The sequence below is a fragment of the Colias philodice genome, chromosome 6, assembly GCF_061535455.1.
Source record: "Colias philodice isolate Cphi_HAF_F1 chromosome 6, ilColPhil1 Martin Lab GWU primary, whole genome shotgun sequence".
Classification (NCBI taxonomy): Eukaryota; Metazoa; Arthropoda; class Insecta; order Lepidoptera; family Pieridae; genus Colias; species Colias philodice.
The window spans coordinates 13,139,707-13,157,332 of record NC_143091.1 but is presented as its reverse complement, the minus strand read 5'-3'; the positions used below and the strand labels follow the sequence as shown (position 1 = coordinate 13,157,332).

Genomic DNA, 17,626 nt, shown 5'->3' with positions numbered 1-17,626 from the left:
ATTGTAGTGTTAATTTTAAGAACGGTTTTTTCTCACCTGTAGTATTTGAATTTTTTCATAAAATACCTCTGTATATTTTAGTAAAATGTTTTTAAATTGAAGGTTTAGAGGCTACATTTTAGGAACTACTGCTTCAATATCTCTTATTGTTTGTAAAAGTTCAGATGACATTTTTTTAATAAAAACTAGCAAACCGGGCGAACTCCGTTTCGCTACCAGAGACAATTTCCTTTGCTATAAACTTCACGGAGCCCGAGACCTTTCCAACGAATATAAAACCGTGGAAATCGGTTCATGCGTTCTGGAGTTATAGCGTCAGGAAGGAAAACCTAACTTATTTTTATATAGTAGATTAATTTATTGTTTTTCACACAATAGAGTTGAATCATTATGTTTACACATAAATTACAAAAATTGTTGGTTTATTTTTCCATATTGAAAGCTGACACTATTATTCAAACAGCCAAATATTATCAAATTACATTTTTAAATGAAAAAAAATATTATTCATTTAAATAGGCCTCTGATACCGTTGTGCCCTGCTACATAAAAATCCCATCCGAATAAACTACGCAATCTCCAAGTTCGCGTTACATTGCGTGTTTTCAGCGACTCAATAAATTCCGAAGTCGTAAAAACTAGAAGTGTAATTAAGCCGCCTTATCCGGCCACTCGAGTTTATCAACTCAGTACAAGTCATCGAGAACTCGGTGATGTGGATTTATGGCGATTTTAATTGTTTTTATCTCGGAGCTTTTATTGATTTTGCGAAGGTCGCTTTATCGGATAACGTCGCACTTGTGAGGTTTTGTCATGATTCTTTGTCTTGTATTTATGAACCAAATTTGTTGGAACTTTGGTCCAATATTAAATTTCGCGTAATCAATTGTTTTTGTACATCAGTGCCTAATTCTTTATATTTAGGATAATAATCTAAAAGGAATTATCCTTTAACTATTAAGTCTACATAGTTTTCTTCCAGTTTAATTGAAGGCCTCTTTTCCCTACATATTTTATTATTCTATATGTTTAGTTTCCATCTTTATGTATGAATGTATAAGGACACTCTTTTGTTCCAGATCGTCAAACATTGAGCCAGCGATGTGAGACGAACGCGCCAAGATGGTCTCGTGGGTTGTGTCAGTTATTGTTTTATTTATCATGGGTAAGTGTTTATTATAATATTATTTAAGACTAAAATTATAAATCGATATTTTTGTGCGATTCAGAGGTTTAAATTTACAGAATATTTTCTCTGTTAAGAAATGATTAAGTCTAATAATTTAGTCCTAATTTATAATCACTACATAGTATAAAACAAAGTAGCTTTCTGTCCCTATGTCCCTTTGTATGCTTAAATCTTTAAAACTACGCAACGGATTTTGATGCGGTTTTTTTTAATAGATAGATTGATTCAAGAGAAAGGTTTTAGTATATAATTTATTAGGTTTTAGACAAAGCGGGCGAAGCTGCGGGCGGTTAGCTAGTATAGTATAATTGAAAACTTTAAGAATAATTTTCATTGGTTTCATTCATCTACTCCGCAAGTTAAATAAAAAAACACATCTTTGCTAAGAAAATATATCGAATATATTATATATCTTCGTATTCCAATCACTTTCGATAATATTTGTGATAATACTTCGGATATATTAGTTTGTATTACAAAAAACAGCCTTCAACTATCCATAATATTATTGCTACTAAAATATTATGAATACGAGTGCCCATTATTGAAGAGAAGAAAAACAAAAATAGTTTATCGTCACAAGCCTGAAAATGTCGCCAGAGCGTCGGGTTACTTCGTATAGAAATATTTATTTATTTTTCTTTTGAAAACAATACATTCTTCACTTATGACGAAGGATTTAGAATAATATGAATATGGTATGTATCAGACCCAATTAGCACTTAACAATATAATACAAAGGGTATCATTTTCTCATATAAGTAAATATACTAAACCGTTTGTAAATTTTACCCAAATACAAAGTGGTTTGCGGGCTTTTATAACGAAGTATGTATGTTTTATCGCCTCCTTGGTATAGTGGTTGACGCGTGAGCGTAGCACCGAGGGGTCCTGGGTTCGATTCCCGGTGGAGATGAAGAAAAAATAATGTGTCGGTCTGGTAGGACACAAAAGGTTGATCACTGACTTTATGTATCTATGTTTAATATACTTTATTATTTATCCATTATATAATATTATGATGTAGAGCGTTGGCGACAAACTCGCGTATTCCTTTTGCAGATACTATGTATAAATGCAGTACACGATATACAAGGAGATTACGTTAGTTTAAAGCACTTATCGTATTTTCACCTCACTTTTTCACACACTATAAATGTAAGAGACGTCCCTAAAACATTTTAAAACGTGTAAAATGTATTGAAAATACTAGTTTTTAGGATAAAAGCTTTGTTTTAATGTTACTTGTTAAAGTAAAATGATATTTGTATGGAGGCTCGAATTTTATGGCTTAATGGAAGATATTATGTTTATCCTGTGAGTTAAAAATATTTAATATACACATGTTACAAATTTAAAAATTCACGAGATTTTTATTTTTATTTTATTTTATTAGTTTCCAAACAGCTTATACAACAATATAACAAACAAATTATTCAAGTACAATTAATAACGTTCTATGTATAAGCCTACACACACTCAACACTATTTATTTAACCTGCTACATACAGAGTTAGACGAATTATATTTCACATTAATTGTCGAAGAACTACACAACAAATAATAATTATACATTTAGCCAAACAAAGCAAATAATATAATAAACAACAAACGCTTGGCGTTTTAACCTTTTCATTTGATTGAATAGAAGCCAAATTGCTTTTGTTTATGTTTTGTTCTAACGAGCTCGGTTTTTCAGCTCCAGCCAATTAAAATGTAAATCTAAACGATACACGATCCTGATACTCTAAACATTTTGGTTTGTCAAGTGTTTTCTACATGTTACTTCTTTCGACTTGGGTAAGTGAATATGAAAATGGTAATCTGAAATGTTCTTACAAGTAAAAGTGATGGAGCAAGCTAATATAAAAGAATAATGAAAGTTCATTAATAAATTACTAACCATACAAATATTTGTCATGTAAATTATAGAAATAATAGGTTTTAATTTCATTTGTACGTTGATATTTGCGAACATTTTCTAAAACTATTTTGGTTAGGGAGCCAGGTGCAAATTTGGTTAACTATTTCCTCTCAAGAGATAATTCGTCAGACGCATGAGAGTATAGTATTATAAAGCCTCGTGAACGTCAGCTGGCGCTCGGTTGGGGGGGTGAGCGGTTGTAGCCTCCCACGCACATAGGAAAAAAAATACATTCATTCATTCATTTCCTCTCAGCTAAAAATTTGTCAAATTGTAGCTAACCCAATATCTCAACGAAAAAATAGTCAGCTGGTTACAACATGGTGTATTATACGTCAGCTGGTGTCTCGAACATGAAAGTTAAATTTAAAGAAAAATTTATTTTCCGTTATTTCCTCTCAAACAAAAATTTACCTGATGATAGCTTATATGTAACTGTGGATAAATATATATGTCAGCTGGCTGTATCTTGGTGGAAAAACCGTCAGCTGATACGGGAGGCTACAACCGCTCTTCCCCCCAACCGAGCTCCAGCTGACGTTCACGAGGCTTCATAATACTATACTTTGATGCATTTTACTAATTACCGCTTGAGAGGAACTTGGTCATAAAATCTGCTGCTGGCTCCCGGACCAGTTAGGGAGCCAGGTGCAAATTGGGTTCATTATTTCCTCTCAAGAGATAATTCGTCAGAAGCATCAGAGTATAGTATTATAAAGCCTCGTGAACGTCAGCTGGCGCTCGGTTGGGGGGGTGAGCGGTTGTAGCCTCCCACGCACGTAGGAAAAAAAAATACATTCATTCATTTCCTCTCAGCTAAAAATTTGTCAAATTGTAGCTAACCCAATATCTCAACGAAAAAAAATAATCAGCTGGTTACAGCATGGTGTATTATACGTCAGCTGGTGGCTCGAACATGAAAAAAAAAAAATTATTTTCCGTGATTTCCTCTCAAACAAAAATTTACCTGATGATAGCTTATATGTAACTGTGGATAAATATATAAGTCAGCTGGCTGTATCTTGGTGGAAAAACCGTCAGCTGATACTTTGAAACTTATTACATAGGAGTTAGACAGAAGCATCTATTGCCAATTTATATGCATCAGCTGACTAGATTTTCCTCAACTTATTGCTAGCTGATTCTTTTATTTATCGCATCAATATATTTTTAACACTCTCACTCACAAATTTTCATCTGAGAGGAAATGACGATATCTTTAATTATTCGACATTACGCTTCAATATAAGAGTTGAGTTGAAATAAACATTCAGTATCAATATTTTTGAAACGAATAAGTATGTAATCAAATAATTTTATATATTTAAATAATTAAATAATCAGTTAGCAATAAATGAACTAGTTACTCGATAAAAAAAACAATATAATAAACTCTGCTCTTTTACGCATATCCAATTGGTTCACTGCTAATAATTTATTATTAAATGCAAAAAAAAAAAACAAATTGTGTAGAATTTATCCTTCCAAATGTAAAAAAGGTGAAAAGGGATATTATTTTAAACGGGGAGGTATTATACCCTGTGGATTCCACTGTTTTTCTTGTGATTGGTTTGACACTAGATGAGAAGCTACAATGGGGGGCCCATGTTGCCACCACCGCTGCTAAGCTTAGTTCAGCTGCATATGCAGTTCGAAGAATAAGGCATCTCACCGATGAAGACACGGCTAGATTGGTTTATTTTAGCTACTTTCATAGCATTATGTCCTATGGAATTCTGCTATGGGGCAGGGCTGCAGATATAGAAACTATATTTATATTACAGAAAAGAGCCATACGCTCTATATATTATAATTTACGTGCTAGGGACTCACTAAGAGATCTCTTTAAGAATACTGGTATCCTCACTGTACCATCACAGTATATATTTAATAATATTTTATATGTACACAAAAACGCAGACTTACACACAAGAGTAGGAGATAAGACACCGTTATGGCACAAGGAACAGAAATAAAATTGAAATGCCATTTTACCGGTTAGCTAAAGTTAAAAATTAATTTATGGGCCAAGGTATACTTTTTTACAACAGAATTCCTCATAGTATTAAAGAGTTTAGTAGTGCTAAATTTAAAAATTATGTAAAAAACGTATGAGTTCAGAGAGCCTATTACAGCATTAAGGAATATATGGAAGATAAAAACCCATGGAGGGTTGTCAGAGCGAAAACGAATAAATCTCATTATAATTTTTTATCAAGTTTATATAATAAATATTATTTATCGAGTAACTAGTTCATTTATTGCTAATTGATTATTTAATTATTTAAATATATAAAATTATTTGATTACATACTTATTCGTTTCAAAAATATTGATACTGAATGTTTATTTCAACTCAACTCTTATATTGAAGCGTAATGTCGAATAATTAAACTCAAACTCAAACTCAAACATTTATTTATTCAATTAGACTTCTTCCAGAAGCACTTTTGAATCGTCATTACATTCTTTAAATTTACCACCGATTCGGAAAGCAGTATCTATGGAGAAGAACCGGCAAGAAACTCCATAAAGATATCGTCATTTCCTCTCAGATGAAAATTTGTGAGTGAGAGTGTTAAAAATATATTGATGCGATAAATAAAAGAATCAGCTAGCAATAAGTTGAGGAAAATCTAGTCAGCTGATGCATATAAATTGGCAATAGATGCTTCTGTCTAACTCCTATGTAATAAGTTTCAAAGTATCAGCTGACGGTTTTTCCACCAAGATACAGCCAGCTGACTTATATATTTATCCACAGTTACATATAAGCTATCATCAGGTAAATTTTTGTTTGAGAGGAAATCACGGAAAATAATATTTTTTTTTTCATGTTCGAGCCACCAGCTGACGTATAATACACCATGCTGTAACCAGCTGATTATTTTTTTTCGTTGAGATATTGGGTAAGCTACAATTTGACAAATTTTTAGCTGAGAGGAAATGAATGAATGTATTTTTTTTTCCTACGTGCGTGGGAGGCTACAGCCGCTCATCCCCCCAACCGAGCTCCAGCTGACGTTCACGAGGCTTTATAATACTATACTCTGATGCATTTTACTAATTACCGCTTGAGAGGAACTTGGTCATAAAATCTGCTTCTGGCTCCCTAACCAGAATAAAAAATTGGTAAATTCGTTAAACAATACAGAGTTTCAACAATGACTTTAAAACAATAAACACCGTGTATGCTTCGTAAAAACTGTAAATTCTAACAAGCATTGTGCGTAAACAAAGGGAATGAAACATGGCCTCATAAAGTGCCTCTCCCGCTGTAATATGCAACATACAGCGGACAGTAGTGTACTGTATTATATAATATATTATATGGATGGCCCCTTTAACGTTTGGCTAGTTTTGAATATACTTGCTCCAACTTAAGTTTGGAGTTCACTTCTGGTTGTACGTCTGTGATGGAATACAATTTATTTGGGAAAACAATTTTCATTATTAATATATTATAAACTAGAGGTCCGCCCCGGCTTCGCCCGTGGTACATATTATTATTTCGCAATAAAAGGTAGCCTATGTCCTTTCTCGGGTATCAAAATATCTCCATACCCAATTTCATGCAAATTGGTTCAGTAGTTTAGGCGTGATTGAGTAAGACAGACAAACAGAGTTACTTTCGCATTTATAATATTAGTATGGATTCTACGATATAAATAAATATGTACAAAGAAATAATGGAGAATGTGAATTTAAGAATTTCTATTATTTTATCAGTAAAAAATTTTTTTCGTATTACATGCCTTTGAAATATCAATGATTGTTTGAAAAATTAAATTCTGTAAGAGCTAGCCTGGACTTTATACAACCCTGACCCATATACGAATGTATGCTTTACAAAAGCGAAAAGTTGGTAATAAATTTTGTATTTTCCCAGATTTATAATCATGCACAATGTACATACTCTCTAGTTGATTAAGACACTTCACATTAACGCCGACACTTGCCGAATTATGACTTGAGTGCCTTTTTAAAAATGTATGTGTACGCACGCAGCTGGTATGATCGAGGAAAATGTTCCGCCGTTTCACTCTTTAATTTCTTTATCAAGCTTATAAAAATATAACGAACTCCCGAACCGAGTTTCATTAGCTTTAAGACTGTAAAATACAACGCACCTTGTTTATATGTTAATGCGTTTAACCCCTGCTACGCGATTTTAGATCTTATTTCAAAGGTGTTGAGAATATTATGACACGAAACATTTTTAACGTTATATGATAGGCTCTGGTTCTTTGTATTGTCTTCTATATTAGATGATGAATAATGGAATATTTAATGAAGATACTGCAAAAAGTTTATTCTTGTTTAGATGGTGTAAAGTATGCATATGCAACAATTTATTTGAACAAAGGATTTTATGTGCATTTTAAAAATATCACTGCGGTCAACTGTATTCTGCTACTCTATCATAAAAACCCGACATAAAACTTGGAAACTTTTTTATTTTCTTTACTTTCTTAAACAAATATATTATAATACATTGAATTTTAAGCGCGTAGCATTGTCTACAGTGTTCGTAGCGCAGTGCTACGCAGCTTGTACAACTATGCTACGATGAATAAATCATCCTTTTCTAGGAGTTTATGTTTGTATTTCTGCTAAAGTATAATCACTGAGAAAGTTCTTCGTCTATATTATTTATATACAGTTTATACAATGTTATGCATTCGCACGAAGGCGTCATCTTGACTCAGTTTACATGATATTATGGCGCCAACTGGTTGTGACAGTTTTGCATTTTTGTAAATAATATTATTGTAATAAATCATAATATTCTATCATCGTTTTTAATCTCAAATATGTAAAATTGTTTACTCTTATAATAAAACAAATAGGTACTTCTTCCCTTTCTGAATACATTTTGGGAAACGTATAAATTTTATGGAATAATTCATAAACGGTAAAATTTACAAATTGCCGTCAAACAAGAATATTTCTGGGGATTTCATACATAATTCAAATTTTATGACGTATAAAAATACTTATCATGGCGTTGTTTCGTTTTAGAAACAAGAATAATCACTCAATAAAAAATATGCGAAGAGTAAAATATTAATATCACATAAGCAATTTTAGAGAATTTTTCATTAAGATACGTTTGAAAAATCCTTTGTTGTACAGTAGTTTCGTAATGTTAGGAATAAATAAATAAAACACATTTGTTATTTTTCAGGAAATTTAAAAAAATGCATCAAAATTCTTGCGTTACACAGACAACTTTTATATTTATCTACTGTCAAACCATAACAATAAACTATTGATATATTAAAGCCTATTAAAATTTTGTAAAAACCTTTACAACACTATCAATCTATACATAATAAATCACAGTGATCTTTTTATTACTTATCAAAACAAACCAGATTTAACACTAATAACGTAAATCGCAACCATAAAACTGTAACTCGCTTGAACATTAGAACTTCCGTGAACTTGTTAAAGTCGAAGTAGTGAAAGAACAAGCCTGAACAATTTTCATAAGAGCCTTTTTTAATCTGTGACTTCCCAGCTGCCCGTTGACCTAAAAAGATTTAACTCGGCGTGCTTGCACATGGCGGTTTATGGATTTATTATTCATTTGGAGACTACGTTTATAATTAGGTTTGTATAACACAGGCTATTAACATTCGTATATTTTTATTGTGCACGGTTGGCGTGTTTTGAAGCTGACTTTTACATAAAGATTTTTGTAATATCTGGAAATAAAATATGTGATGGAAATAAAAATATTAAAGACTAGATCCGTTTGTTCCTAGATCACAGTGTAAAATATAAAAATAAGATGATTAAATTTATGCCTAAATTCCTAGCATCTCTACTCGACCAGGAAAATAAAGTAGTTGGTTCCATATTTTTCGGAGCTGTGAAAGTAGACACTCAGGAATGCAAGCCCGCCTATATGTCATGGTATAACTACCGAGAGTACCTAAAATTCAAAGTAGATCAATCACTTTTTGAGTAGATATAAAAATATATATTTATATTTTATTTTATATTTATATAAGAGGTGCTAGAGCGCTAGGATACACACGAACCCAACACAACAAGCGAAGTTATTGTACAGTTTTTGTTTTAAATGTCGACAGGGTCACGTTTAGTAAAATTATGAAAATTAACAAACAAGTTTCGTGTACCCATGAGTTCTCGAAAATCCCATTAAAACTCAATATAACGTTGCGTATTATTCCGTTGTTCGTGGAACCTGCCCGATATAAACTCAACTATCCATATTATTGTAGTACTTGCAGTTGTTAAACTCAATGTTTTAGCATTAGTTAACAATAGTTTGAGAAATAATGTGAACTTGCAGATAGCTTGGTTGTAGTTATGTAAGTGAAACTTGACGTGACTGTTTTTTTACTGATAATAATTTGTGGAGGATAGATACATTATATTTTGTGATGCTAGATTTAATTGACTAATACAAAGTATGTTAAGTACTTAGAGATATTATATTTTATAAACATTAAAATAAAATTTACTTACTTTCTATCTCAACTTTTACACAAATTTCTTTAGAAAGTTATCACACACTTTTTTAACATAATAATAAAGCAAACAGGTTATGCAATTAGGAAAAAAAAATCTATACGTTAACAAATCGGACACTGGCTAGTCTATTATAAAAGTTAAACGTAGATTAATCGTGTCCCCGGGCGGTGTAGCGTGGTCACTGTACACACCAGCTGGTTGAATATCAAACGTCACTTGACCGCTTTACTACGAAATTATGGTGTCCATTTGTGTCTAATATGACGGAGATTCTAAATAATTTCGTAGCGCTGGATGAAACAGAATTTGACTTTTATTTAGTTGTTTAAGGAAATAGAGGGAATAATGTTAGGATGACTTTTTTTTTATTTTCAGCATAAATGTTTAAGGCTAAAGTTTTGTTTTATAAATATTTTATTCCATCTGCCCACTTACATCATTACATTAGCTGCTGTTCATTATATATTTCAAATCTGATGACGACTTATCACAGTCCGTATCTTCACCGTAGACCTATAAACCTATTCTTGTAGGCTGGATCTTCTATAGCTCCAATCCTTCCAGGTGGTGATGGCCAAGAGCATGGCCCAGTGTTCCTCATGGAGCCACCTTCCCGCCTGGTGTTCTCCAACAGCTCTGGAGCCAGGGTCTCCTGCGCGGCGCACGGGTTCCCATCACCACAGATCGCCTGGCAACTACCTGATGGGACTCAGCTGGATGATAGTCCGGGACTCAGGTAAGATTGCGAAGATTTTGTGCGAATTTTATGTTTGGTAACGAATGATTGATAGTTTATTGATTGTGTGTATGATATTTTGTCGCAGAAATCTGATAAAATTGACTGTTACAGGGTACTACGAACATAATATTATAATTCTAAACAGCAAAAGAATAGGTAGAATTATTCAAAACTTATAAGCAGTTATGAGAAATTAAGGGGAAACAATATTGTATAAAATATAATATGAGTTGTTATTTTACGTGTTTTAGAAATTATATCTTATTTTTATATCGTAAAAGTGCGGAGTTTATGTTAGTATTTTTTTACCATTTCCATCTCCTTAGCATAATGATTACATAATTTATTTTTAAACTGACTACAAGGGAATTGAAAAGTAGAGCGACGCGACAAGAAAAATAACATCACTCTTAAAGATACGTGAAGTTTATCTCACAGTGAAGAAAGACGAAAATAAACTCGCAACGAAACAGCTGAATTTACTAACTTACATTTTCAACACGAATAGCGTAAGTATATCGTATGTGAACATTATTTTCTTCCACATAATATTACTTGTGCTAAAGAGCCATAAATTCCAATCATTCTTTTCAGACGCAACCACTTTAGGAATCGTAAATTCATGCCTTTATAGAATTTTTTTAACATTTTAAATCCCTCTTTAAAAATGCTTATTTTCAGTGAGACGAGGTGTCCTTTTGATTTTTAGATTGAAAGATAGCATTTTAAAATTTTAAAATTACTTGTGTTCTAAAATCTCTAGGGATAATGCAAAATCGATGCGGTAAGATAATGTGAACCTGGGTGCTGAAAACTCCTAAAAAATATCTGACAGTCACTATGTACTCTATAATGAAATTTTTAATAAAAAATACAACAGCGAACAAAAGGGCTCGAGACGCTTTTGCGTTACAAAGACGATAGTAATGTAAATATTTCATAAGTGTTGGAATACATATTATACAGCGGAGCGGTTCAGCTGGGAGCGAAGGTTCTACATAAGAATCGACTTTATCAGTTTTTCTTTGTATATTTGCCCCATTTTCTTTGAAAGATATTACACTTTACTAGTGGAAATGGTTCCGATTTGCTACTCATCTTTACTCAGAAAGGAAAGCAACTTTTACATAGTATTTATCATATTTACGCCCTACAATTTAACCTGGATAGTATTATATAAGTCTGTAAGAGATCTTCAAGTAAAAACATTATCATAATCTTATGTTCGTCCCTAAGAAAGGACACGACGTTATCAATGCATTTACCGAATATTACATAACTCTGAGCTCCGACAGCTTGGAAGTTAGCAAGTTGGTTATCTTTAAAATTACCCGAGTATACGGAGAGATGAGGCGCGCCATGAAATATGGAACAGCTATTTTGAATAGTTCTCGATTCAAGCGACCGAATTTAGAAATCTTCGTTCGAATATATTTGACGATATTGCTTTGGGGAAATATGTCGGACAAGCGGATAGATAAATAATAATAACCTGGCTATAAACTTGACGATCGTGTATTTTTATAAGTGAAAAAATTGAACCGTGTAGAAAGCGTCAGCGAAAGGGTTTGATCTCTGAGCAATAATTTTACATTAAAACAAACATTTACGTAAAATATGTTTAACAATTTGATTTGTAAATAGAAAGCTCATCATATCGACCACAAATGTGTCCAGCCGCACGCCACAACCCAATTTGAAATGCGGTGTTGAACAGCCGGAGCTATAAGCTCATTTAGATACTGACGTGTGGCCTTCTGTAACTATTTTGGTAAAAATATAATAGCTGTGATTGAATTTTAGTGCTAGGTAAATTGAATAAACGTAGTGAAACTTTCAAATCTAGTTAGAGTTTTGTAAATATACTTGTAATATAAAAATGAAAATCTCTATATTTTATACAATCTATAAATCTTCCTGCCCCAACTTCTCTCGACTTTAAAATTAAAAGTTTGTTAACATTTTTGAATGATGGAAAACATGATTCATTTACATATTCGCTTTATATACTTTTCTAATGATTTAGGCTAATTCACGTGAATACAGAACACAAACATTGCAAATTAAACGTTTTCTTATTGATCGCAGAATCCTAAAAAAACATAAGACCAACCTCCAACAACATAAATAAACAACTATAAAATAGCATGTGTTAAATGAAAAATTCATAAAACATAGTCTTGATTTGTTTTATATTAGTTTTTTCATCTGTAGCTGTGTCCCACTTCGAACAGCGTACTGGGAAAATATACGATTCTTTCTTCATAATTGATACATTATGCGCTGCCGCCGTGATGAAATATTCCAGGATGTGTTATTTAACGGTTTTGCATTGTTTCTGTTAATTAAAGTAATGTTAAATGTGTTGACCAAAGAAAAAATTTACGTAAAGGAAAAATAGGATTATTTCAGCACTTTTGGTTGGGGAGCTTATTACAACTTTAAGGTATTGGGTTCAATCTTCCATGAACAAATAAAAAGTCTACCATGAAAGGACCATAATATAAAGAAAAGTGTATCTAAGCCCCCAATAAAACTTTATCTGTCTAATACCTCACAACACGACACGGCATTTCACACTTCACTATTTTAATTCTAACAATGAAATAAAAATGTTAATCCACTTTACGAATTTTACATAACAATTTCGTGTATAATCTAATTTAGAACAGGACGCAATAAATCAAAACTAAATATTAAATTCCCGTAAGTAAAGGGGAGACTAAAATACGCTCCTAATGAATTATGACACTTTGTTGTACCTTTATCTTATAATTCAGGTACATAGTTGCAAGGTCAGGCTTAATATATTATTTATTATATTACCCTGCTAAAAATAATAGTAAATAAATAATATGTAGGTATTCTATACTATTAAATACAATAATTATTAATATAGCTTTTTGCAATGGTAAGATACCAGCTTATGACCACTATGTTGTTTCATCTGATCGATCAAAGGCTTAAATTTATTAAAAAGAAATTTTAACTGGACATTTAAGTGACAAATTTTATTGTAATACGTGGTACTTAATACGGAGTATAATAAATTGTGAATTTCCAACGTCCAAATAAACAATTTAATTTATTATTTTCGCATACACAGTAATTTGAAATACCACTTCAAGTTATATTTGATTGGTTTTATAGAAACGAAAATGTCATTTCTCGCAAAATGGTTGCAACAACTTACAAACTCCAGCGTACCGTTAAAATCCCGTCAACAAAACTCGATCCCTAAAAATGAAAAGCTAACGTTTCCAAGAAATGCAACCTTCGATGCGATTAAATCTAAAAACTGCTAAGCCCGAAATAGAGTGGTATCGATTGATGGCGGATAATACTGGCGAGTTTATTTTTAAACTTCACTTTGCTTTTAGGATATTGAAAACTTAAGTTGTTTATTTGATATCGGAATGTAATTTGATACGGTGGTTTGAAGCCCGAAAGTGCAGGGTTTTGATTAGTAGGACTCGGGCTTTACCGCAATTCGACGTAATTAATTTATATTATTGGTTGTGACAATTTTTCTAAATATAGGTATGTAGTGTTTTCTTATACTTAAAAGTATAGTCCACGTTACAATGAATGGAGAACACATTTTTGAGAGTTTTTTACGGACTTAAAATGCTGCCAATTCTGGAAGAAACTGATACAGGAAAACATCAAGTCATTCTATTATTTTTTCAAATTTCTCTCTGACTAGTCTCAAACGTATGTTTAACAGTGAATTAGTAATATCCAAGACTCTGGTACCCAGTTTTTCCTTTATAGAGCACCTCCTACAAGACAATTCAAATATCTCTTAACAGCAAACAGTGAGCTCTGAAACTATTCAATTCGTAACCACATCCCTTTGCAAATAGAAGTGTAGTCGAGAAATTCCGACACATTGACACGTTGTAGCATCTAGAAACTTCCTGGCTTTATAATGTTTTAGTATTGTTTAGTAATTTGTTTGTTATAATGGCTGCAGTGATTTGGAAATAGATAAGTTCAAGTATGCCCACGGGTATTTCAAAGGTATTTTTAAGCTAATTTATGTCCGTGATTTCAACACGTTTTTATTTTAAAGATATATTCCTATATTTAGAGTAATTTTTGGTTAAATACACTTATTAAAGATATTAAAGATAGCGATTTCTATTTGTCGCTTGCGTTTATATAAAGCTCAATCATTTTATTTAGAAAATTTATTATATATGAAAGTGTTTATTAAAGAGAGACTCTTTTGTGTATGCAAGCATAGGTACAAATAATAATTTGGAAAATCCAAAAGTGCACGCCTCATAATTTTTTTTTTTATTATTTTTGTTTATTTATTAATTATTATTTTTGTTTATTTAATAACAATTAAACCACATCGAATCAGACCCTGAAAAATGAAAGGGTTCTATTCCTGAGCATACTCAAGCGTAAGAGAAAAAAAAAGACTCGATTAGTAAAGTATTTCGGTCGCTATCGTGTTAACAAGAAAAAGGATCCGCACATACAGACACACGGACGTCCAAGACAGAACTTTTTTAAACTGTTTTTTAACTAGTTTAAATAACAAAAATGACATCAAAAATATCATGAACGTTAAAAATAGTGTTTTTTCTTAATATGTGTGTGTATGTATTATCTTACAAGTGCAATGTATGATACATAAAGACATTTTAAGTTTGAAAAATCAGATGTTTTGCGCGAAGTGACAGTAGTACCCACCTCAACGCTTCGCTTATGAGGCGTGCAATATGTTATTATAAAAGTGTCGTGGTATTTTATCTACCTACATCATCCACCTACAGCCTGATTGTTCCCGATATATATTCGATATATTTTGTTACCATATTTATTAAAAGCCTTTGTCTTGTTAAGCGTGCTATAATGTATAGTTATATAGCTGAATATATAGCAATATCGTATACAAGCATTAACTACGCAGTTTATTACGGCGAATGTCAACCGACTTATTGACACAGTTCAAGGGAAAATGAGCAGAATCGCTGAGGAAATAAGTGCGGAAATTGGCCGAGAGAGCGGTTAATGTGCGGAACCGCAATGCTAGTTTTACTTTACGTTATGTCAACTAGGATTTGACTGAAAACGTACTGTAATGGCGCGGATACACGCTTCAGTGAGCTTGTCAATTATGTTTGTTGCCTGTGATTTGAGGTCTTAAAATCCCATTTGTTTCCATAGTCCGTGAAATTTTATGATATTATTTCCTTGTAGTTGTCATATAGTATCACGTCTTATTAATTACAATTTCAGCGTTGAGATAGTTAGCCTGCTAGCAAACAAAACTTTATGTGATTTATGGGATTTCACAAAGATTTTAGGACTAATAATTTATTTTTATTTTTTATTGATAAATAATTACAACTTGGTTTACTGTTTTGCTTACACAAAAATATATTTTATAGTTTTAAAACCTAGTTATCAATTATTTATAAAATTCCTTGTCCACTTCGTAAGTGAAATTCTATTTATCCAATTCATCGGTCATTCGACTACAAATGCCTTTAGTCAATACAAGATGTGATATTTAAACATACAATACATTCCAGAAATATCCAATCCTATTGGACGTGATAAGAGTACAGTTCAATTAATTCTAGTGTCAGAAAACACACGCTCATAGAGGTTGTCAGAGCGAGTTTCATATCGCTTTGCCGGCCAAGGCATGCCTTTGTAAATTCGAAGCACAATAGTTGAGCCGCAAAGAGAATGTCAAAGTGCAGATAACTCACTTAGTGGGTCGGAACTAATCTAACTTGGTACTTGCTGTCCATCGCACGTGACTATGTCCACACTTACGGGTATGCTAATCGAGTCTCTTTGGCTTGGAATTAGTAGATTTAGGGACGCTTATTGAACCGTGTTGAAACTATTTATATGATAAATAATAAATGTCGGTGAAGTTAAGTAATAAACGTTAATATATACGGTTATAATTGTAACAATTAAAACACTATTAAGACTCTACTATTCAACAGTCTCGTCTAGCAAACTGTTGAAACACTGGTGTATTAATTGCAAACAGATGTGCATCCTGTGTCTGAGCCTTTTCTTTTAAAACTCTATAGAATAGGAAGTACACTTCCTTCATCCATAGACTCTGTTATAGAACACTTTCATATAGAAGCATGATTTAATAATAAAGGAAAAATTAAAATTCACTCACATCAAGATTCACTTTTCCCTGGACTTCATTATCCCAGAATCGGAAACCGTGCTTTGAGTCAGTAACGAATGAATACAAAGAAGAGAGGGAGATTAATTGGGCTTCGCAGGTTGGCATAAATATTGTTCAATTCTGTGACCGCGCATAAAACAAGCGAATTAGAGCCGGTGACGTAGGCGGATTAAATTACCGACCCTCTCAACATATTACTGCGAATATCTCATATATTAGCGAGGATTTCACCATTTAAATTTTCTTTTATGTTTGACAATGTATTGTAACAATGCCTTATACGCTCTTGTATATATGGAGTTGGTACATAGTGTGTGAAAATTAAGCAGGCCTACACAGAATAAGTTTGTTATTTGTGACAAAATTTTAATGGACTGAAATGATTTTATAGTTGGGTTGAAACGAAATTGTATGAATTGATATACCTACTGTATAAATTTTATAATTTATTATTGGTATTAAAATTTTATAAGCAATAATATTTTATTTGGTTGGGTCATTTTATCAACGATACTATTTTTATTTAATTACTGTATTTTTATATGAAATTACATTTGATCAACAAAATATTATGACTATAATATATTATAGACCGTATATGAGCGTTTTCAGAAGTCGGTAAATATGGCAGCGTTAAACACAAAAACCTACATTAACACTGCTGTAAAATTAAATAAGCTTTATAATAACATAAACAGAAACAAAATCATATGCAACAGCCAACTGTAAACAGAACAGTGTTTGTTTCACCCCGAACAGAATCCTTTATTTTGTTCAGCTCATACGAAAAAAGCCAAAGAATGTATAAAACAGGAACGGAATAAGGAAAAGCTTGAAATTCTCAAAGCAACTTTGTGTTCCTGGTGCAAGTGTGGCGGTAAACGGAATTCTGCACTTGAAAACTTTAACGTTCACTTTAATTTTGAAGTCACAATTCTTGCGTTTACCTCCCGAGTTTGATGCATGGTTTTAATAGAGTTTGTTCGTTAATGCTATGTATACAAAAAGATTTAAAAGTTACGCGTTCGGATTTAATGCGAAATTAAGCTAAAATTTGTAAATTTGCATTTTGACGTTTTAATTATT

General features: G+C 32.2%; 1 protein-coding gene across 1 annotated transcript in view; it reads left to right on the top strand.

Annotated features, from left to right (window-relative positions):
* The first annotated feature begins 1,122 nt into the window (after positions 1-1,122).
* The window catches only part of Dscam3 (Down syndrome cell adhesion molecule 3), a 109,663-nt gene continuing 93,159 nt past the window's right edge, over positions 1,123-17,626 (top strand). The window contains exons 1-2 of the mRNA XM_089696855.1: positions 1,123-1,165; positions 10,185-10,356. Coding sequence (XP_089552981.1) covers positions 1,123-1,165; positions 10,185-10,356 — 215 coding nt within the window. The remainder of the gene's footprint in view (positions 1,166-10,184; positions 10,357-17,626) is intronic.